The sequence below is a fragment of the Seriola aureovittata genome, chromosome 15, assembly GCF_021018895.1.
Source record: "Seriola aureovittata isolate HTS-2021-v1 ecotype China chromosome 15, ASM2101889v1, whole genome shotgun sequence".
In the NCBI taxonomy this organism is placed as follows: domain Eukaryota; kingdom Metazoa; phylum Chordata; class Actinopteri; order Carangiformes; family Carangidae; genus Seriola; species Seriola aureovittata.
The window spans coordinates 12,030,911-12,056,049 of NC_079378.1; the positions used below are offsets into that span (position 1 = coordinate 12,030,911).

Here is a 25,139-nt window from a genome sequence, read left to right on the forward strand (position 1 = left end):
GCAGATCTATGGTTCACACCAGCGGGGGAGCCGCACCATGAGGCCAGGCTTCTCCAGAAGGGGGTCCAACGGCAGTCAAAGGCAGGGCTTTAGGATGTTCTTGGCTTGGCTCATCAAAGACATGGAGCTAAAGGGGCTCTGCAAGCCCTCTGCGGGGGTAGTGAGGGGTTAGGAGATTGAAATTTTCGGGGAGTTTCAAGGTCTTAATCAGTGAAAAATCAGGGTGTCTTTAAATCTGCAATGGTGGCAGAGCCTCTTCTCATGAAACAGCTTTTTGAACACTGTTCGAGGACGATTTAAAATTTTCACTGATTTTGTTTTGTGTGTGTGTGTGTGTGTGTGTGTCTGTGACCTTGAAATGAGGCTGTTTCATCATCTGCTGTTTCCAAAGTTATGACTGAACTTTGAAACAAAAAGAGTTTGCAGTTTTTTGACTCATCTCGTCTTGTTTCAAAGTAGTATAGATGCTTCTAAATATCTTAGTAATTACTGGCAATTACTCCTTAACTGTAGTACCTTTTTTAATATGCAAATAATCAAACATATCACAAAAATCCAGGAAGAAACTTTTGAATATTATTATAAACACTGTAGACTCCAATAAATTAATGTCCATGGAGTGTTGGAGGAATCCCAAGAGACCACTGGAAGAAGCTGCAAAGATTTCAACACAAAGCTCTACTGCTCAGCATAGTTACCTTCACTTTTTGCACATTTTATTATGTATATTATGTTTCATTTTAAATGGATAAAATTGCCATTTTTGCTGATCTATCTAGACTCAATAACCCATAATCACAAGGTGAAACTTTTTCCAAATTTATCAAAAATCAAACAAAAAAATTGTGCAAAAAGTGAAAGGGTCTGAATACTTTCTGTCTGAGTTATCCAGGAACAGATGTGTCCACTGGGCCATTGGGACAACATCGTGTATCACATTGAATATTTACTGATATGAGCAGGTATGGGTATCATTAAGATTTCAAAGGTATTACTACTTTCATCGATATGACTTATCGGTCTGGTACTTTAACGGTACTCTTTTCGGTACTTTTTGTCATTTTGTAAGAGAAAAAAAGAAATTAAGACCAGATTTAACATTGCTTATTTTCGGTACCCATCCAGCCTGAAGAGCACTTACTTTACCTCTATTATCTGTTTAGTTTAAGATAGACTGACTGCAGGCTGTCAGGCAGAGCCGCACTTCCCACACACATAAATCTGACAAATGTCAGCAGCAGTTTATTGCAACCTTGCTGCCATGTGGCTAGGCCTAGAAGGAGATTTGTATATCTGGGCTTTATTTTGGTTAGAGATTTCAGGCAGTAAAGTCTTGTTCAAAGGTTGCTTCTGTATTTTATCTCCTTCCAGAGTAATTGCTTTAGAAAATTAGTTTGTCCACAGCCCAGGTTTAATTGGAATTAAACACAAATATATGGAATGGTGCACTGCTCTTGCTTTTAGACACACTGGGTCTATAAATGTCTGCCGAGGTAATCGCATTAGAAAAATGTGTATTTGTGCAAGCATATGCAAGCGTTGATATGTAGATGTGTATGCAAGTCCGTCTCTGCTGGCTGTAGGTTCCTGTGTGTGCATATCAGTTTGGATTAACCCATTCCACACAAGGTCAGTGCTAACATGTAATTAACTTCAGGACAGAGGACATCATCACCTAATTTTACTTCATACCTGTTAATGTCTAGCCATGTCTATTATGTGTGTGCTCTCTCAAGAGAGCCATGAAATATATTACCTGATAATGTGATATGAATTGCTCATTTCAGCCTCAGCCATGGACCAGGAAGTGAGTAAACGCATACAGAGTCTTCGTTCGGAGAATATGTGATAAATTAATTATACAAGATGCTCACATTTATTTCTGATGCCCCTTCCTTCTTGTAAATCTCTAATTAACATGGCTGATCCTTGTGTGTTGCTAAATTAAATCAGAGAAGATCTAAGGGATGATTCACACCCTGTTATTAATAATAGGTTTCAATTAATTGAGTGCTCTTGAAGCATCAATCCTGCCTCAGTGGCAAGCACCTGTTTGAGTAATTAAGTATCTTGTGCTGTCAGAGGCACAGCTCCCCTACTGACTGCTTCCAAGATAAGGAGTAAATACTGTGTGCAGCACAGGTTGGATTACAGTCTTCTGAAAAAAAAAAAAAAATCGTACTGAGAAATGCAGCCCTAACACAATCGATGCAGCTGAGAAAAAAAAATGCACAATGCAGCTTCAATCTAAATGGCGGAGTGTAGAGAGTAAATGTTCACATGTTAACATATTATGAGAAAACAGAAACAGCAGTCAGACACACAGCTATATTAACACACAACCACTGATTTAATCCAAACTTATGCAATTTGTGGTGGGGGTTTGTTTAAATGACGTCTCTTGCTAGCTAGCTACATTCGCCAATCACATACCAACTACGAGTAATCCCCTTCCTGAAAGAATTGAAACCAATAACAATGAAGACAACGGAAGAAACCAACTGTGAGTCTAGAGTGTCACTGACGCTGCTTGATATTGTATTACCAGTTGCAAACATGCAGTTGCATCACAAAACTCAACAGCGACACCAAAAGCGCCAGTACTGGTTTAACGAGGCGTCAGTAACATCACTGACAGGAACAATACACTTGAGGAGACTAAAGCTAACATTAGTAGCTTGCACTATAGCAAACTGGCCCCTAATTACTCCAGGCCAAAGGCAATTACTGAATACATTAGCTGCTCAGCTCAGAAGGACTGAGGGACAGAAACGAGAGTAAACAATACCCTACCCACTACCTGGAAACATTTCAGTGAAAAAAATCCTAGGTAAAAAGTTCAGTACAAATTTATAAGCATCGTGTAGTTTCCTCACAGCCCAGTAGCAAATGCTTTTGAGGCCCAGTTCCAGTCAGCAGCCCGCAGGTTGGAAACCTCTGAAGAGTAAAAGTTTTCTATTGCCTTTGAGCTCTAGAATGGCTGTTCCGCAGGTTTACAGGCATATTCACATTCAGTATAATAACTTAATACATGAGTGAAAGAGATATTTGAGGTTAATGTCAGTACTCTTCTCTGCAGCTGTGAACCATTTGGGGGAACAACGCAGTGGCCTGAATCACTGTCACAAAGCTCAGGAGACAGAAAGTGTCTCTTTGTGTTAGACAGATTATTGCAGGCTCGCTGGATGACGGACTGGGATGTAACAGACGGACAGTCATATTAAGCTGGGTTGGTGCATGGGGGAAAGAGGGAGCACTCAATGCACTGACTGACTACAGAGAGCTCGCCTTCAGGGTGTCAGGAAAAGAAAAAGGGAAGGTGAGGGAAAGAGAACAATAAAGTTACGAAAGAAGAGGAAAAAGGAAGAGAAAAGCACTGTAAGCATGAAAGTACAGAGCTTGAAACACTGCGGGATAAGAGTAAAGAGTGAGTAAAGGGATGACAGAGGTAGAGACCTACAGGAGAGACTGAATGCACAGGAGAAAGAAAATCAAAGGAAGAGAGATTCCTTAAGGCAGAGTTTTGAGTTTTAGTAGTACAAACATTTCTCGGAGGCAGAGCTGCTCTGAAGGCAGAAACATTCTCAATGGATGTAAGGAGAAATTCAGTTTTTCTGAATAAGTAATCTTCGACTGAATCCTGATTAAAAAGACACAGGAAGACAGGCCAGGAATAAATAAATGCAAAAACAAGTTTTTGCCATTTGATCAGAGTTCTTACTTAACTGTTCAAGTTAGACTGTTAGCTAATTTGTGATCCAAGACACTGCCCAGCAAGGTTAACCTCTGTCTAATGAAACAAAGAGCACTGAGAGAGGAAGAGCTGAGACAGGATGGTTGGGAAGAGAGGAGAGAAGAAGAGAAAAGAGAACATGGACGAGCAGGATGGGGCCTCAGGGATGGAGAGTGAAGTGGATGAGTGAATAACTAGTGAGGACAGAAGGAGGGAGGAGTGGGGAAGAGAGGAGGATAAAGGAGAGGAGCAGGGGGAAAGGAGAGGAACGAGCTAGGTTGAGGCTCCAGGGACACATGAGTGAAGAGGCTGAGAGAGACACGGGTGTAGCTGCAGGGATGGTTGCTCCATTGCTCCGTTTGCACTAGAAAAGAAGGCAGTGATGGAAGTTACTCAGTCAGTTCTGGGGCCTAGACTCCAGCGTGTGTGTGTGTGTGTGTGTGTGTGTGTGTGTGTGTTGTGTGTGTGTGTGTGTGACTGACTGAATGGCTTGGAGAGCAAGGTTCTAGCTATGTTCTGTGTGTATGTGTCAGTCAGAGGGGGAAGAGTGTATTTGCCCTGTCATTGAAGCTCCCAGGCCAACCACTAGTGCAGTGTTCCATGGCAAATGACCCTGCAGGAAAGAGCTGTGTTTGTGGGTTTTTTTTCCATGTGTGTTTAGTGTGTCTTTGCGGTTTTGCAGGTGTGTGTGCTGCATTTTTCCCAGACTAGCACTGTAGCTGCTCTTCAAAAGCAATTACTGAGGCTAAAGTATGCAGTGTTTGTTTATTATGAAAGTGACCTGCCACTCAGGATTTCAATTATCATCTTCTCTGCCTGTGAAGCTGCGCTTACACACTGAGTGTAAGAAAGACACAGAGAAGCACAACATCATGTGTCTCACACAGATAAGGTTGCAGACACCAGCTCTGGCCAGGATGGGTATGGCTACATCTAACCAGATAACAGGACCATTAAAATATGTGAGTGTTCCCGTAGAGTTCAGTTCAGTTCAGAGTTTTACTGTCCCATAAGTGTTGCTGTTATCATCTGCCAGGGGAGTTGCTTTCATTGTCTGAAGAAACAACGAGCAATGGGGGGAAAAAAGAGCAAAAGAATGGGATGAAGAAAAACTATTAGACAGTATTGTTCCAGTATTGTGGGGTTCAAGATGTGCTCTGTAGTTTTCTAGCTCTGCTGAAAGATTGAACTAAACTTTCAGTTTCTCAGAGGTGATCATGATATTTTCTGATTTGAAGAGATCTTCTGTGAAGCTGCCAAATGATGCTGTTTCTTGGAAAATATTCAGTAAAACGACAATTTTGCAATAAAAATCTACTTTTACCAAGTTATTATCATCAAAGAAAACCAGAGCTCTGTGCTCCATATATACCAGACACATTGAAACTGTTTCTGTATAATGTAATTCCGCAACTGAAGACTAATTTAGTCTGGTATGTACAGTGCAGCACAGAATCGAGCAGTGAATGCATGTCTGTTTATCCTGGAGAGGAGATCCCTCCTTCCTTGTTTTTGATTTTTGTCATTTTCTTTTTTAATTCAGAATTTTTCTTATCTAGATTGAAGATTTAAGGCTGAAGTCTAATATGGTGTTCAGATTTTAAAGCACTCATACAATTTTTTAATTTGGGGCTACTTTAATTAAATTGAAATGGCACCGATTCCAAGACTGGATCATTAATAACACACTAAAGGAGATGCATGCACACAGAAGCATAGGTTATAGTGGAAGAAATGACTGGGCAAGACAACTGTCACCCAAAAAATCAGACACCACAGACGACTGAGACAGAAATAACAAAATGTTAACAGGATTGAATGGAAAAAGTCACTTTCTGACTTTTAATTACAATCATATGTCAACAAAACAATCGTGCTTTAAATTGTGTCAAGAATTTAAATTAAATTAAGTAAGTGCAGCAGCACCTGTGCAAACATGCAGTGCGGTTTTGAGAAAGATATTCCTGAGTCAAGGGCAACAGAGAAGTTTCCTTGACATGGTGTGTGAACACTACAAGCATTCCTCATTAAAACTGGGGATTACAACTGGCTGCCTTCTTGAATTAGAAGTATGCCACATTTTCAAGAAATGGTAATGATGCCAATTAGCAATTTAGCTATTAATTACACTCACACGCACGCGGATGAGCATGTGGATATGTGTTAAGTCGAAACTAAGGGTCTGCTGCAAACAAATAGCTTTGCCGTGAATTGTGTGGAACAGCAATAGTCATTTAGTGATTAAAGACTCATTTGTCACAGTAAGGTCACAGGTTTGACCACTTGAGCATACAAATGTTCTATAAAATGGCCTTTAGTAAGACACAGCGCCTCTAATCATTTGCTCAAACAAATGCTTAAAATGTAGAGAATGAATGCAGATGAGTGAACAGCGAAAGTAGAGAAGCAAACAAATTGCGGCATTAGTATCATGAGTAATAAGCAAGCTTCGCCTTCCACCTAGTTGTAAGTAATTCATTTGAAGTGCAGTGACTAATTCATATGAAATAGTATCCATCACCGAAAAAATCACACATCACCATGCAGTGCATAATGCAACTGTGTTGCATGATAATGAGCGAAGCCAAGGATCACACTTGAGTTCACCACAAACTAAAAGTCTAATGCTACATAAAGAATGCACAAGACTTTGACTATACTGGGTGAATGTAATTACAGCCGCAAAGTAAAACAAGTCACAAGCAGGCCCTCTCAACAGAATTACATGTTTTTAATCCACCACCACTTTATGCAGTCCAAGTAGTATTATTTTATTCACAAATGTATTCTTTTGGTTTCCATAATTGATTCGAACTGGATGATAAATTGTCTCTGTCTCTTACACTGTGACTGAAGGGCTGCTATTGTTGATGCAAAAAAGATACTCAACCGTGAACTGTGTTGAGTTTCAAAACATTAACAGAGAGCTGGGAGGAATTGTGGGGATTTGGTGAGCTCTGAGAAATTGAATGAGTGTGTGTTTTATTTATATTTTATGTTTATATAAGTGGAGTGTTCCCTGCATGTGGAAACACCATAGCTGTGAGGCATCAAAAGAAAGTGGTAATAATATATTCGCATTTAATATACAATTCACCCAGCAGTAACTACTTTAAATGGTAATTTGGCTGCTGAATAGGGAGAGTGTACCGTATTTTAAATGTTACTTTCCACATCACGTAAAAGAAGCTAACCCTAAACCCTACTAAAGAGATTTGTTTCAACTATCAATGTTTAAAAGGTTTAATCTTCACGTGATCTTGCTGTCAACATCACAGCTTTTAGATATAAAACAAAATATCTGATAGGAAAAACTGATGTGATGACATCCTATCACATCTCCTAAAAGTTATAAGATACAAGAATAAACCCGACAAGGAGACGGTTCTAGTCATACAACATAAGCAAACTCAAAGAAAATCCCTCCCCTTTAAATACTGTCAGGTAACGATACTGAGCAATTAACACATTCTTACAGCAAATAATTTTGCTCAAATGTGAAAAAGTTTTTATACCACTGTACTGTAGCTGCCGACAGTAATTAAACTGCAAATTTAGAAGTGTCACACAAATAGAAACCATATTGATACTATTAACAAGTTTATGCGTAAAGAAAAAATAAGCTTCCGCATTAGTACATGAGTAATGAAGGTCACTGAAATCACTGGTGCTCTAAATAGTATTGTGTATGTTCAAGAATTAGCAATTTACCACTTCCAGGTTTAGTTAAAAAGAAAATTTCTAATTTTTTTCCCCTCAGTGGAGGTAAAAAAACGTTTCCCAGAGAAATAAATAAAAAAAACTCAAAATTCACAAACAATTCACTTGGCATTAGTACTCTCAATGAAATACTGTAACAACGGGAGAAAATAAAACTCAGCCCTCAGGTACAAACAATCTAATTAAAGAGTAAATTGTAAATAACAGTAGCTGAATTGGCAGCATCACTGTGAATCGTTCCAGCAGGCATAGGAACAGCATTGGCACTGTGACCAGATGGCGCCTAACCTCGAGAGAAAGCTACTGGTCCCTGTTAGCATCAGTGACACCTGTAACATAGGCGCTAAAACAAAAAGGTCAGCAGCATCCATCCATACTGCTCCTATTCTCTGAGGAAATCATGTGGGATGAGCTTGAAAACAATAACACGGACTGATAACTTCCCTGAGGCAGCTGTTGGGGTCGTTACTCCCTTTGGGTCTTAGAATTATAGCACTCTCCGTAGTCAGCGACTTATGGTTGAATAGTGACTCGATGATGCAAATAAGCTCTGTGGTACTGAGATGCTGTACTTGCTAATAATAAGCACCAAGGGCACTGTGTCACTCAATATATTAGAGCTACAGTAGCTTCTTGCCTTGGTGTGATGGTATGAAGTGACCATGAAACATGTGAAAAAAAGAAAATGCTTGCTCCTTGAAAAAGAGAACGTAATGTGATAATGTGATTGCTACCCTGCTGTTCTATTCAGTGTGTGTACATTTTTTCACAGTTGCTGTAAAAACGAGCTAAATAGTTCATATACAGAAACAACATGTCAGCAATTCAGGACCACTGTTTATTAGTCACAGCAAAAGCCAAATAAAGCCTCTCTTATTATAAATAGTCTCTTTATGCTGTTAGCCATTAAATCACACATTTACATAAGGAGTGACCTTTGTCAAGTCGAAACAGACACTGTTTAGAGCCATTTCATATGAACTACCACTAAATAAATCTGAATGAAACCAGCAGTCGGGAACATGGTGACATTGGCAACTTTCAGACAGAGTTTACTCAAAAAAGCCCTCAAACAAATAAATGCCAAATTTATCATATCACAAAGTGATTTTCAGAATTTGCTACGATGGCTAAAGATGTAATTTAGTGGCACTTTAGTGTGAGGTTTCCAGGAGACCTTGGAAATCAACACTCAATATGTGCAGATTTTATTTTGAGGGTTCCTTATACCCACATTTTGGAACTTCACATTTTCTGTTGAGAGTGGTATTTAGAGAGTGTAAGTATCTCAAGTGCCTTGGTCAAATAGAGGGCTATGTGTGAAGCTGGGCAGTCATTCAGTTGATCATTCAGTCAGCTAGAGAGTTGGCAAATCAGTTTCTACAGCACATTGAGCTGCGCTAGTTGTCAATCTGGGCCTGTTCTTTGCCCTCTGGTCAAACTGTTGAGCTGGCAGAGTGGAAATATATAATCTGACAGCTCATATTACACAGGACAGTGGAGGGACTGTTCAATTATCTATTACAAGCAAAATCAGGAGGAAAGTAAGAGGCAGAGAGAAAAGAGAAAAGTGACTGTGAGTTGAGCTAGGAAACATGAATAATGTCACCTGCTTAGACAAACTTTATGAGAGTGATTGAGTATCATTTAATTTGATGATACCCTATACCCAAGCACAAAGGCATAAAAGCAAATGACTGACAGTGAGCATTAAGTGCCAAATGAATTTCAGTTACTGCAAACCAAAGCAGATAATGATTACTAAGTGCAAAAATAGCTTGCTGATGTCTTATCTTTGAGATAGTTGTGATTATGAAATTGATGTGCTGATTATACGGTATTCTTAGTATTATCACGATTCTCATGGGCTCTCTTTGCTAAAAGCGGTTCTGTAAAAAGTCCAATTCAGAGGAGAATTAAAGTATTTCTTGCACTTTTCCAAAATTATAATTTTGTGGATAATTCTTTAGATCGTTTTTGTATATATTTTGTATATAGGTATTATTTAAAAGCTATTAATGGTTAGCCAAAAACAACTGTAATGTAAGACGTGATGCACATCAAGCTCTCATTTCTGCTTTTGTAACTGTAGTTCATCTGCTGACAATTGGGGAGCCAGGCCACAGTCAGACCAAATCTATCAGTGTATTTCTTCTGCATTGGCATAATCACATTAACTACATCAGATTAGCAGTGTTTGCATTACACACATGTTTTAACTGTGATCAAAGAAGCACTTTGAACTGCAGAGTAGATATAAGCCAGGATAATAACATAATATGACATAACTGCATTGTACTGTGTTTTTAGTTGGGGCCCCAAGTAGTTATATTCATAATGCAACATACACTGTATATAAAGCAACATATTGGAAATGCAAATTTAACAATTGTAGAAATTAAAAATTGTGACAGCAAAGAAAGAAGAAAGAAGACGTTGTGATGGATTAGGAGTTAACACAGCCTTGAGTACGTTTTATACACAGAGCCTGTGTATGTGTGAATATGTGTGTGTGTGTGTGTGTGTGTGTGTGTGTGTGTGTGTGTGTGTGTGTGTGTGTGTGTGTGTGTGTGTGTGTGTGTGTGTGTGTGTGTGTGTGTGTGTGCGCGCGCGCTTGTCAGGGACATATAGTGTGTATGATTTTCTTTTTTTTTCTACCCAGGGTCACTTTGCCTTGAGGTGATGCTTATATTTTTATTTTTTTATTTTTCCAGGCTCACACTCTACTTAAGCTCTGAACCAATTTAACACAGACTGGGGAATGCAGAGAGAAGCTTGACAGAGTCACTCAAATCCCCGTCTGCACTATATTGGGGGCATAGTGAGAGAAATGAGGGTGAAATACAGAGGAGAGAAAAGTGGACTATGGAGGGGGAGGGGGGTTGCAGGGGGAAGACAGATCTGCATGGAAGCAGAGAAAGAGCAATGTGTTTCTCTCTTGTATAAAAGGCAGTTTACTACCAAGCCTGGCAAACAGTAAATGCATTTCTTGATTGCCGTCTAAAATGCTAATGCATGGAGAGACGTTAATAATCTCACTTGTGAGTAATTGGATCCCAGCTTTGACAAAAACACGTCCGATAAGCAAAGTTTTCAAAGTTGGGTCCAGAAGCACTGGCAGCCATATGTATTTTCGTTTTATGCAGCCATTAAACTGATGAAAGAATCGTGAAATGAAGGGGATGGACCAAATGAATTTGTCACCCTCTAATTTCTCAGTGTTTCAGAAGCATTTGCCAACAGCTTTTAAAAATTGGTGTTATGAACAGTAATAAAAGCAGACCGTGTAGATGAACAGCTCCAAAATTTATGCAGTACCACCTGTTAGCTCAACAACAGACGAGACAGAACGCCACAATGGCTTCTCTCGAACACAGTCAACATTAGGGATCTGTTAATTACTTCAACAGCAGAGAGAAACAGGGAGCACATGTGTGCACATGTAAGAGACACAGGAAGAGAAACAAAGAAATTGAATTCCAAATGGCAGTGCACTTTCAATTTATTCACTCCTATCTCACATTTCAATTATCAATAAAGCCGTGCGTGCCAGGCTGGGCAACATGCGTCAAAAGCTAATCCACGAGGCCCATTGTGGTGCGGCGGGGTGCAGCTCATCACTGAAAAGGCAAAGTGATAGCCAATGCCAATGTTCTGACAAGCATGTCAAAATCTCTTAGGCATGAGTAAACATTCTCTTTCAGAAGAGATTATTTTGTTTTTGTCATGACAGAAGTGGTGTGTCTTCATTTGTGTGAGTGAGTGTACTTCTGTGTGTGTAATTTGTTGTGCTTGTGTGTTTTGTATGTGTGCATAGACGAAGAAAAGGATGAGTAAGGATGAGTAGGCAATCTATGTTAGTGAGGCGAAGAATAAAAGAACAATAAGCAGAGTGTGCCAGAAGACTAGAGAAGAAAGTGACTGGATTATGAATGTGGATCAGAATAAGATAAAATAAAAGCTTCTGCAATTTCCATTATATAAAACACTAACAAATGCAGATGTCTATGAAACGTGTCCAGGCAATAAACCCTTCAAAATCTGCTGTATTGGTCAGAGAAGGATGCCGAATTTGTGAAAAGTGATACAAAAATGTAACTTATCTGTGACACCAACCAACTATTCTTCATGTGAAGATTAATAAAGCAGACATGATTCCCAAGTATCTTTTTTTTTTAGAATTTCTAAAAGGTTCTGGTAATTAAGATACCACAACTGTGGAAAAAGGTACATCAGCCAAACACATCAAGATGCAACAAAATATTTTGCTGCATGATGTGCATTTGGACATTTATCAAGGTTACAGATCCTGAATGAATTATATTTAAACGTAAGACAAACAAAATAACAGAAAATACTTAGTCAGTGGTCTGTATTTGTAATACAAATAAAAAAAACATCATTCAAACATCACTCAAAACTGCATTTGACTTGCAACTGACACTATTTTAATATGCTCTGGCTTAACAGGACAAGAAAACAGATCCGGAGCTATAAGTAGATACAAATAGGAGAACTCACTGATTTACAGTCAGTCAGACTGCTCTCTCTCACAAACACTAACACTGAGGACCGACAACAGCCAATGTTGCTGGATGTACCACAGAAGCCACAGGCGATGGTCAGCTACAGACGCTCAATGACAGCCAGCTGTCGGCTCAGGGTCAAGGCCTTTATATCTAGACTACTACAAAAAATCGTATTACCTTTAGGGCTCCAATAAAGAAGTGTGCCCAGATTTGACATAGTACAGCCATTACCACTGCCAACAAGTGAAGCAGCTTCACTAATTTATTTTCACATTAAGCTGGCCTCAAGGAATCCCAACCATCAGTAGATTCATGTCAGGTCTACTGTGTTTCTGTATTTTTCGCAATCTCTTGTTGACTGTTGTCTCTTATTTGACCAAAATCCAATCCATCATCCTTGACCAACAAATATGTCTATATTAACTGTTCCCCAGGTCCTAGGGAGGGTCTTTTTTGTTTTAATCTTATTTTGTTTGGTTTTGTGGGTGGGGTGCTATTGATGTTACGCCGTGTTCACTGGCTGTACATCATTGCGTATATATGTGTTATTTTTATTAAAGTAAAAAATAAAAACATTTAATTAAAAAAAAAATATATATATTATTTTCGCTAAGTAACGCCAGGGAAAGATATCTCTGGCGCACTATAGTGTGATAAATACAACACATGAAACAGAATTTTCTTTGCTTGTCTGTAGTGTGGGACTGTTTTGTATTCTGTCAAACCCAAACATTTGTCAAATTTTTTTTTGGCTTATAAAACTAAAACAGTACCACACGCCATTAATTACTAATGTATTCAATGTTAGGAGAGGCTTCAGAAAAGCATGATTCTACTCTTCATCATGCCTAAACATCACACCGGGTGTAGCCTGATTCAAAATGTCAGCTGTTGCCTTATCAGTGGCTGACAGGAAAGCAGCATACTTTTGGTGCAGTATCCTTGACGGTGTCCCACTACCAAAGCAGCGGGAGACACCAGTGGCCAAAGAGAGCTTTCAGTTTTCAGAGGGGAGACTGATGTTTATGAGGCAGGAGACCAGAGCTGGGCCAGGGGACATCTCTATCTGGGACAGGGCATCCATTTCATACAGCAAACGCTTCTACCATAATGAATCTGTGGGGAGGAAATCAACTTAATGCGGTAAAACCCATGTGACTGTTGACGGGAGAAAATGAGGAGAAAGGTGTTGGGAGGAAAAAAAACACCAAAAGAAAGATGGGATTAGTTGGACTGTTCGTTAATAAGCCCAGTGTAACAAATAAAAGGCTGTCAGGGGATGCCTGGAGGGTATTAGGTGTGTGTTTGTGTGTGTCGGTGTGTGTGAGTGGAAATGTCACACCTGGTAGCCTAAGCAGGCATTAATCCTTATTAACCTAACAGAGAGATGGATGACAACTTCTGGTCCAATGGTACGTTATGTGACTTGGACAACTTTACACCCTGCTGAAACAGTTGAGTTAAAAAGTGAGCATTTTTATAAAACATGTCATTGTGATGTAGAGCTGAATGGTGTCGTTTAATAGGGTGTAGCAGAACTAATAAAGGGTAATTTTACATTAATTGAGGAGTTCACTCAACTCATGCCAGTCATGTTCTGATCACACAGTAAGTACACATGAATATGATTGTTTCATTTTACACCACAGATACAAAAGGTGAACAAGAAGCACACTTCAGTGTTTCTAAGTACTTGTGTATAAAATATAAATGAAGTGGTTTCAAGAATTTTTCTAGAAACAAAGGTCTTCAAACAAGACAAAATAAGGCCTCTGCACCACAATCAAGATAAAAAAAATACTTTGATTATTTCTAAAAAAGTACTGGTTTTAAGTTAAAGTTAACTCCAATGTTGACTTAGGTTTCTGGATTCTATAAATGCCACCAGACACTTTATTTCTTCTTCATTTCACCAAACAGAGAAATAGTGGGATTGCAGCCTACTTTTGTGACATTGCGTGAAAAAAAGTGTATTTTATAGCAGCTCTCACATCACAGTTACTTCAGTTTTGACAGAATAAGACCACACAGCAAAAGTCTGACATGTCTATAAAAGCACAGAAAATATTTTAGTCATTTAAATCCTAAAAAGTATTGGCAAAGAAGAGAGTGTGAAACAAAAAAAGACACTGCACCACTCCAAGAAAAATGAAAAAAAACCAAAAAAAAACAAAAGTTGACATAGTTGCCACCTTCAAAAGCATCTTGCTGTGACCCTATCCAGCCTCTGTGTACAAAACTAAAGCTATAGGGCTGTAGCTCACCCCAAAGTTGATCCTCCTTATGAGAGCCGTGTGTTTGCGTGACCGAGTTAATGGCCTCAGTCACAGAAGGGGGCAGAGGGTTAGTGAGCAATAAGATGGACGGCAGAGGCAGAGTGCAGCCATGGGCTGCGGAGAGGGCGGAGAGAGAAAGACGAGGGGGGCAGCTTTGATGGCTAATGCAATAACTGCGGCTGCCCTCGAACGGGTCGGGATGATAAAGAGAAATCAGAAGGGTCTCAAAGTGGGACACATGGCAAACACGGAGAGATGACGAATGGCTTAAGGGGAGGGATGGAGGATGGAAAATACAAAGGAATTCTCAATCTCAAGATCACTGTAATCACTGAAATATGGCAATCAACAATTTGCTGGCTGGTTCAATCCAATGATTTCCAACTCTGGGGTCAGGAATCCTCACAAGGGGTCACAAATGAAATCTGAGATGATTAACAGCATAGAAACACGAAAACATACTTCTGCAAATATCACTCCTATCACTCTCAGTGGACATATGACACCTGTGACTAGGGGTTGCAAGTAGACACTGTTTTAATGGGTTATAAGGCAAAAAGGTTGGGAGTAATAGGTTTTATGGATGGGTGGCCAGATGAATAGATGGATGGATCAGTGTTCTATCCTCACTGAGGCTATGACCCTGGAGAGACTCCATTCTACTTTCCATCTGGCAGATGGAAATGCATTGAGAGTGCATGGTCAAAATCATCACAACGATGTATCACCAGTACAACACTCATCCCTAATGAAGTGGTCATAGCAGGGCAGGATGCATTAAAGAATTAAAGAACCCCCCTGCTGAGTACCTTACACGACCCAATGAAAACAGATGTCTCTTCAAACTCATCAGGAAGATGAAAGTGGTTGATCAACTGCATTAGTTCTTTTTAAAATGGTTTTAGAAGGAAGAGATTGCAATCAAAGCCAGGTCAAGAGTTGGTTGACTTGAAACCTAGTGTTCACCATACAGAAGGGAGAGAAAAGATCCATCTATGCCATGCTAATTTCACAAATTAGCAGAGTGATTGGTTGTGGTCTTAAACGACCTTTCATAAATTGCAAGCTAATAAACTGCTTGCACAATGCCACATGTGTGACTGTGTCTTTGCATTTTACTGTTCCCTCATTTTCTGTTTGTATTAGACTCTGGTGAAAACTACTCACTTCTCTTAGAGACCAGACTATGTCCTGCTTTACCATTCAACATAATCACATGCTGTTTAACAATGTTTTGAAAAAATCTCAGTTCTGTCGAAAAGGAAAGAAATATTTAACAAATGAGCTCATACTGTCCCAGGTTTCAAAATGTTTCTGTTGTGAAGTAATATCCAGGGAAAAAATAATATACACATATCAACTTGGATAGTTATGTCTCAAAAACAATCAGTCAATGGGTGGCACTGCCTCTCTATTAAAAGGTATTATCATCTTTTATGGCATTAGCTACTTGGCGGAGAGGATGTCATTTTTCACATGGTGGAAAAAAAAAAAAAAAAAAATGACATCCTCAAGGAAAACCTGTTTTATGGCTTTTGGCAATTACAATCTAAATGGGTTATTAGGATTGAGTGCAGCTGGCCTATCAGTCTTTTTTACTGACAATGTGCCCCTTATGAAGCCATTTGGGATCAAATAACTTAACTTTGAAGCTATTTATCAATTTGCCATTCCTGAGACAGCGTGGTGACTCATGTTAGACATTCAGAGTTTCGGTGTTGATTGTTTGGCAGGGTCTTTGTGGAGTGGATAGCTTAAGCTAGCTCAGAGTAATCTTCAAAGTGCTGCAAAGAAAACAGAATTAAACTTATTGAAAAGATCCAGTAATGAAAACCCCTTTATCCTATTTCGTTTCCTTACACTTCTGTCTCTCTTTTACTATTCTGTAATAGTTATCTATTTACTTGTGAAAATACAATTTTATAGGTGTTTTTTCTTCCTCCATTGTTATTCTACTGTCTATTGTACCATGCACACTTATTGCTAAGTTAATATGGATTACCGGATAAACAGTCTGAGTGTAAATATATAGAAACCACTGACAGGACAGAACAAAGAGCTCCATTCAGAGCTTTACAGTCATCCTTTTTAACCTCTATGCAATCACCTCTCCTGTCTGTCACAAACCACCAAAGCATCACCAAACACTTTAGAGTACACCAGTCCTATCAGGTTAGAAGCAGACTACAGCCTCATTCAAGCGGCAAAGAGAATATCTGGGTTCCCACCGACATCTGAGTAGTAGATTCCTTCACCTCTGCAACTATGTTTGCCTCAACAGGTCTGCAGTGGTTTGAACCATTTAACACTCTCCCTCGTTTCTCCACACTGCCTGAGGAAAAAATAAAATAAAAATTTAATTAAAAATCATAAAACTAAAAGGTGTCTGTTGTGTTTGTATGTGTATGTGTGCCTAACACATCCTAACGTGTCATGGACACAAAATAAAACAGGACTCAACCACATGGCTGGCGTACCTGTGCAAAAATGATTTAGTTAGTGGTACGGTGGTATTGTCCAATCAGGCTTTTGGAAAATGTTCATATTGTCAGTCATCCATTGTGCAGTTTACTTTAAAGGATACTTGTCCCTTGGAAATGTCTTGACAGATCATGTTGTCAATAACCAAGACCATGGAGGCTCAGCAGCCACAGCATGCAAATAATAATTTCAGATGACAAAAGTGTGAATGGTGAATGCTATTCCCCAGCCTCAGGGCAGCAGCAGAAAAGACAAAGTCGCCTTTTAGCTTAAAACAATATTTTGTGAGATGTCTTGAGTGACCTGGTGGTCGAACAGTGATTGTAAATGACATTCTGACTCAAAGCTATATGAATAAACAAAACCTTAAAATCAGTTCTGTAAGTGGGAACTATTGAAATGAGGTCGGCACAATGGAAATGTGGTCTTTTTTCTTTTGCCAGTGTGGAGAGTTTTGAACTGGCTGCGCACAGAGAATCATAATAATCCAGATATGCTGAAACGAAAGCCTGCATAAGTACTTGCCAAATTTGAGACTGTGACTTTGGCCATAGCCCTGAGGAAACTGGCTTTCAGAGCTGAGCTTTTAGGTTTAAAGTTGAAACCAAAATTACAATAAAAAAGAAAAAAAAAAAACAAACACATAAAAAAAAAAAAAAAAAAAAAAAAAAAGATTTCACCAAGTAGCTTCCTACATAGCCGCAGGGACCAAAGACATCTATTTTGTCTGAGAGTAAAAACTTTTTTATTTTTTTTGCCATCTAGCATTTAATTATCTCTGGGCTCTAAAAATGGGCCACAAAATATATAATAAAAACACAAAAAACAGAGGAGAAACTGGAAAGAAAAAAAATCAATGTGTTCAAAAACAAAAAGAAAATGTAGTTTCATCTACTTTTTATTTAATTATTTTCAAAGTGAAACAAAATACTGCAAGGGAACAACAATGCAGCACTCCCTGAATACTACCCGTCTATACAATATTGTTGTGTTATCCAACTGCAATTTATCCAGCAGATTTTCTGGTCCTTTTTTTGTTGACTTGGAGCACCTGCTAAATCCTGACTCAAATTTCATTCATAGGGCAGTGAGGAAAAAGCCAGCAAGGTGGCTCATTCTGCAGCAGGTCATACCAGTGTTTGGTTATACAGGCTTTAAAGAAGGCTTTATTTTCCAGAGTTTTGAGTGAGACAGTAAGGATTCAAGCAAAGCAGGAGAAGAGCACCACCAGCCAGAGGCCAGAGACAACTTAACCACTGAACTACCTCTCCAGTTCCTCCAGTGACTACTGAAAAAGGATAATTGTGAATAATGATTCTAGCACAACACAGTGAGACATGCCTCCCAATGACGTCTTTGTATGTCAGGTGAAATAATTACTTCCCATTTACAGAGACACACATGCACTCGGGATTCCCGTGACATATGACTGATTTCCAACACTTTCCATCTCCTGCTGGTTTTCATTCAGACATCTCGGGTTTAAGCCAAATGTTCCAACTGAACATCCCTGATGTGGATTAGCAATGCATGGCGGTGTGTGCCAGGAATCCTTCCCTCCCTAACGTGATAGGACTTAAAGTGCTATATGCCATGTTTGTTTGTGTGAGCATGTGAGTGTTTGTATCTGCTCAGCATTGACAAAACCATGCACTCTAATTAACTATAGCTTTAATTTCTACACCCTGAGGGACAAAGAAAGTTTTAAGTGGAGAAGATGCCAGCAGGTACACTGCACATACGCATGCATACTTGCAGTATTTAAAAGTGGCTGCCAACTCCCAGTCATTGGTAAAAAAAAAACATATATATATATTTGTGTGCGTTTGTGATGGTGTGTGTGTGTGCGTTATGTATAGTTAAAATTAGCAGAAGCCCTACCTAGCACTGTTACCTTTAAATCGAAGTCATGATGAAGCGACTGGGCTGTTTGTTGGATAATAATGCTGACTGTTCATGCTGAGAGTGCACTTCTGCTAATGAGTGATAGCCACGGAGTGAACATTTTAATGATTTACCATAGAGAGCTGGTGATCCTCAGTAACCTAGTGGTGATTTGTGAGTGCCAGGATATTGATGTAGTACGGGGGGGGGGGGGGGGTTCTCAGGAGTTAGACTGTATGTGGACATACTAAATGAACTTACAAATGTTTGCATGAGCACCAGGGTTTATGACATAGATGTTTAAAATCCTCTGAATTTAAAACTCAGCATTATAATTCCACAATTAGACTGATCATTAAATCAACTTTTAGCATGCTACTATAAGTGATTTAGATGCCAATGTTTGCGATAGGCCCAACTGCCAAGTGACTATGCTGACTTGAACTGAAAGGAGTGTGATCACAGCAGCAGAATACACAGAGAAGATGAATACAGGTTCTGATAAAATATGCTTACTGTCTGAGTGCCAGTGTCGGTGCTTAGCCATCGTTTCCCAGACAAACTCCACCCTGAGCCACAGCCTTCAGTGCCATACTACAAATGATTTCTTTCTTTCATCTTGACTGAGAAGGTGGCTGACAGAAACGGCATGATTTCCACAATGATTGATGTCTGTGACTAGAGCTTGACAGGTTGCAACGTGTAACAAAACAATTGCTTTGTTTGTCTGTACAACTCTATTATTGTTTAAATGTTTCAACATCAAACTAAAGTCAAAGCCCCACTGCAGCCTCGAAATAGCTCAAAACTATGCCACACAGGTATCAGAAAATAATCTGAGGGCAATTTTCACTCACTCAAGTGTTAACCTGCACCAGATTCAGTAATGCAGTCAGACATAAAAGACATAAAGTCTGTGCTGCATCTCTGCGTTCTTGTTGTGGTGTGGCAACAGCACAGCAAGAAAGTAATAACTGTAACAACCTATATGATGTTTACATACTCTAACATCTGTTTGCTTTTCTTAAGGCTTTCATATTATCTCAAATTCAGTAATTTACTGAATCACATGCAGCATTTTTTTCAAACAGCTGAAGTTATTACATTTCAAGATATTGTTATCAAATAAATATATGGAAATCTGAATTAATCAATATATATATTAATATTAAATTTTTGCAACTACTTGGATGTAAAACGGATGTAATATGCCATTAAAGGTACTGTATACAACATTTAAACTTCAATCACTCCCACATTACTTTTGAGACAACAGCATAACTATTGGAAATTTGACTTTTTAAACCAGCTGCTGGTCATTTCAAATAACTTGTTGAACTAGATCTTTTTACAGTGTATAGCAGCCCTCTGCAGTGTCAGTGTATCAATGCAGCAGTAAAGCAATACCTTTGAAGAAGCACTCCTTGCTGTGCACCACATAGATTCGTCTCCTCTCCAGGCAGGCGGTGCGGTAAACCTCGCAGTGGTTCTCGTAGAACCTGCCGTCTGAGCCACACACCGGCACAAAAGAGGGCCGACACTTTTCCTGGCAAACGCACTCGGCACGGCCAGTTTCTGCCATCAGCACACACTGCCGACCCCGTCCACAGTAGGTCCTCCGACATGGATCTTCGTCTGGGTCGGAAAGGGCTGAAGAAGCAAAAGAAGAGTGTTTATTTATGAAAACAGCAAGACTAAATAAGAAAAGTTCATGAAAGCTAGTGAGTAAAATAAAATCAAAAAAAAAAAAAAAGGAAAAAAAAAGACAGGGAAGCGTTGGTTTGTATCCACATATTTTACTTATCTTTATGACTCTCTGAACAGAGTCACAGAGAAAGGTACAAGATAGAGATCAGCTGAAGTTGCTCATCAGCAAGCTCACTAATCACGCTGAGACAGACAAAAGTATTGTGTCCTTGCGGTTTCATATCCAGCTGAAGTTGGTAGGTCTATGAAACATATTTGTGACCATTTGTCACCAATGACAGCGCAGTGCGACTAAACGTTGAATAAATAAATGAAACATGCTGTTAGGGTTCAATAACAGATTCAATAACATTATAATAACATAACTTATGATGGACTACTCAGACAGGCTGGCTGTATCAGGGGCCTCACCCACTCTACTAAAGCAGCAGGATGCAAACTTAAGACCTCAAACAGGAAGAATTGAACACAGAATTTCATATCATATCCTAGTATGTCACAGCAAGGAGCAATTTTAAATGTCCTGTCCAAAGGATGTTAAGTCATCATTTGAAAAACTTTGAACCAGTGAGGAGTACCATTTCATTCTCAGAGGCACTTCACATATTTGACAACAAATTCACTGTATAAATACAAAGAACATATTTTCCATTATATACATTATATCTCCTGCTTTACAGAAATCAAGGCTTGGATTCATCTTGAACTAATACTGTATTAGATATGAGAGTAAAATAAAACAAAAAGAAACGCATCTATTACAACACAGTAACAATAAGAATTACACAGTATGCACCAGAAATAGAAAAAGCGTAAACTCGAGCCAAACACCTCCAGTCCTGATCGCAGTTATAACACAGTGCTAACAAGGAGAGTCCTTTTATTTAAAAAAATAAATAAATAAATACAAATCCTAAAAATCAAACAGCCAGGTGTCCTCATTAACACCTCTCAGCACTCGTTCACACATATTTGTGCACATCCGTATACAAACACACAAAAATATGTATACCTGAGTGTGTCAGTGCATTCAAAGTGCAAGTAGAACTTGCATCTTCTGCCCAACTTACTCTAGTCCCCGTCAACACATACACACACGGTTAACCATGTTCATAAGCCACTCCTTCTTATGGTCCTACACACACACACATGCATGCAAAGATGCACACTGCACACGCCAGCATCCTCTCCACTCACTGCCTAGGACACCTCACTTCTTCCCCCTGATTTAATCTATTTGCACTTAAAGCAAGTCAAAAAGCTGCTGATCCCACCAAATGCTCCACCTTGGACTGATCTTTCCTGACTCTATGAGCTTGACCAGGAACCTCTTCTCTTGTTGTAATCTGAGGACTGGATTTATGGGCTCACATGCCTTGGGGTTATCGCAGTAAAAAGTGCATGATTAAAAGGTACAAACAGGGTAGGGCTGCTCGATTATGGCAAAAATCATAATCACGATTATTTTGATCAATATTGAGATCACAATTATTTAGCACGATTTCTCATTAACTTTGGGAAAAAAACTGAAAAAAAAGATTTCAGAACAAAAAGTGCTGTGTCTATGTAGTTATTCCCATTATACACAACATAAGTTAAAGATATCTGAGCATGATACCCCCCACCCCCCAACCCCATGTGGTGCCTCTCATGCCCATCTGCAAAAATGTCGGTGGGAATAAATTAGACATTAAAAAGTTGGAAACCTTCCCTGAGTTTACACATTATTCATATGATCACGAGAAAGCAAAATCAATATTAACAAATTTGAACAACTTCTACTAAAGCAGGGGTCGGCAACCTGCGGCTCCGGAGCCGCATGCGGCTCTTTCATCCTTATCCTTATCTGTGTTAGTTCTTTTTTTTAGATTTTAGTTCTAAATTGGAAGATTATTGTGATCTTGAAATATTAAAATAAAATTATATTTTATCATTTTTCATCGCTCAAAATAAACGTCACACTCGGGGAAGCCGGTATACCCGCCGAAACGCCGTCCATTTGTCGAGACTTTCAACCCTTCCTGTCGATCTTCGGATCCACATATGTATGTGAGCAGCTATTCTCCACTATGATTCATGGGATGAAAGAGCCGCATGCGGCTCCGGAGCCGCGGGTTGCCGACCCCTGTACTAAAGCATCCACACAGTTAAATTCACTGACAACTCCAGTTTAGAGTTTATTTGATCAAAGATCATGTGTTTTTATGTATAAATAAATACATGTTACATGCAAAGAAATTAATAAAAATTAAAAGTATACTTTATGACAAGTAAAGAGTCTTCACAGCTTCAGTTTTTATTTTCTGTGGCTGAAGGAAAACCAATAAAATCACCAATAAGAGTTCTCACCTTCCACAACCCTCAACTCCCACACTCTCCGTGCTGTTACGAAATATACAAATGTCGAAAACTGTTCGAAAAAATTAGAAATTCTAGTGTAAGAGCAAAACTTCACCCTTAAATGACCCAGTATAGTTTTACCAGTTTCTTCTTTTCAAATTTCAAGCCTTCTGTCTGCCCTTTTTTTGTTTTTTTTACCTTTGATGTTAACAAGCTCAGTTATTTGCCATGGAAACCAGGGCAAATATAAAGGAGATGCCTGTTGGCTGCAGTACTGTGAGAAACAAATAGCACAGTATGAACAACCTCAATGTCATGGTACAGAGGAAAACAACACAAAAAAATAGTGAAAATGAAACCATGATTCTAACAGCTAAACAAAGTACAACAAAGGCTACAGCTGTCGGTCATAACATTACAATTCAGTTATGGCACACTGTGAAGGCCATTTTACCATTACTAGGAAATGAATACACATCCCAAAGGGACTTAGTGGCTATTGTGCTATTGCTGTTTTGAGGTGGAGTCAGTAGAGATGCTGAGAAGGGGTCAGTTCTATTATCCCCCTGTGGAATAAGGCTAAAAACCACACTGGCTTAACTTAAAAGAACCCAATCCAGGCTTTTACAGTCAAACTGCTGAAAACAGAAATTGAATTTGCCTAGAGTATAATCATATCTAAACTCTCAGCATATTCAATAATAGGGGTAATGTGCTGTTGTTGGAGGACAAAAGTCCCCTTAATTACCTAAAAGTGATCCAGGGCCGACGCAAAGAGGCACACATACACGCTTATACACACGCATTAATACACCATCACCCTCCTACTCAGTTTGAGGTGTCAGTATACAGGCAAGCATACACTCTTGTGTTCAGTCACTGTCTAATACACAACATCTGTGCTTAAATTAAGTATTTGAGAAATACACCAAATGTTTCCTGACTCCAGTGTCTTTTAATGTACTTCTTTATGTCATGTTTGGGTTTTTTGGACTGTTGGGTGGAAAAACTGAGCGATGCAAGGGCATCATTTTTAGTATCCACGAACTTGTGATGGGTATTTTTTTTATTACATTTGATATATTATAGACTAGGCTTAAAATCAAATGAAAAACAATATAAAAATAGACTAGTCAATAAAAAATAATAATAGTTTCAGCCCAACACAGTCGGAACTGACTTGGAAACACTGACTCCTCCTTTATCATAATTAATCTGCTAAAGGCAGCTGTGGGTTGGGGGTGTGCCAGGTAAATACCCTGAGGGGAGTGTTGGGACGCAGCAGACGAGGAGGAGGAAGAAGAAGAAGAAGAGGAAGAAGAGGGGAGTAAGACAGACTTGATTCTTTTTTATTCCAGTTTACTAATTGTTGTACGTGTCTCGGCAAAGCATCTGTGGGAAATGCAAAATAGCCCGGCTCCCTTGCGACCTTGCTGTTCATGTCAAGGTCGGGGACGATTACAAGATCGTTTGTATTCTCCAAGCGTGGGAGATTAAATGCTTAGCTACAAGCGTCCTGCGGCAGTTACCCACCGGTGGCTGTCTTCCGTCTTCATCCTCCTCGTTTTCTCCCTCCCTCTTTCACTATTTTTTTTTTTTCTCCAGCATCAGCTCCCTCTCCCTTTCCCATTTTGCTCAGAGAAAAGAATACATGAACAGCATCAACTCAAACAACAGAAACAATAGCGCATAAAAGTTACATCTACAATACACAAGCTGTCTGACATTTAGCTAAGTCCTTGCACTCGCGTTCAGCCTCGCTATAAGTCCTTTGTCTTGTGCTCTCTTAGACCATGTTGGCTGCAATTGTGGCTTGCTTAAGAGGCTAAAAGTGTCATTTGATAATCCTCCCTGTCTAAGCTGCCGGCACAGTGCTTATAAATGGCTCTTATAAGTTCAGAGGCTCTGAGGTGCCAAGACAATGCCAGGCTGACCATCCAGTGTCAAGCCTTGCATCCTTTCGCTAGTTCTTTCTCTGGTCCTCTGTCTTTTTTTTCCTCTTTACTTTGCTCTGCATGTGTATATTCTCTCTTTCGCTTTGTCAATACCGATCTGGTGTGGAGCTCTGGTGGGCTTCAGGGAAATTGAGACCGAGTATTGTCCACTATAATCGGAGATTTCCCAGACATGTTTAGCAAGGACCACTGTCGATAATTGTAGGGGAGCATGAGGGATTTGTAGAAAGTGTTAAGACCATTTTGCCTTATCTTTCTGACATTTTTCGACAGACAAAGATAAGTTTCCTCTTTCATTTCCTTTTATGCATGACAAAGTGGATGAGAGCATAACTGGAGGCACAGCACAACTGTCTGCTTGACTGACTGCCTTTTCATTTGTCAGGAGAAGCTACAATCTTGTCAGTCTAAGCCTTCGCTATATCATTGTGATGAAGCCATTGGCAATTTGAATCCACAGCGAGACATACAATCTGTATGCGCGCAATCACATATGCATTGTACAGCACACTCG

General features: G+C 39.4%; 1 protein-coding gene across 1 annotated transcript in view; it reads right to left on the minus strand.

Moving 5' to 3' along the window:
* Window positions 1–25,139, minus strand: part of fstl4 (follistatin-like 4) — a 223,803-nt gene that overhangs the window by 107,486 nt on the left and 91,178 nt on the right. The window contains exon 4 of the mRNA XM_056396883.1: window positions 20,031–20,273. Within this exon, the coding sequence (XP_056252858.1) occupies window positions 20,031–20,273 (243 nt within the window). The remainder of the gene's footprint in view (window positions 1–20,030; window positions 20,274–25,139) is intronic.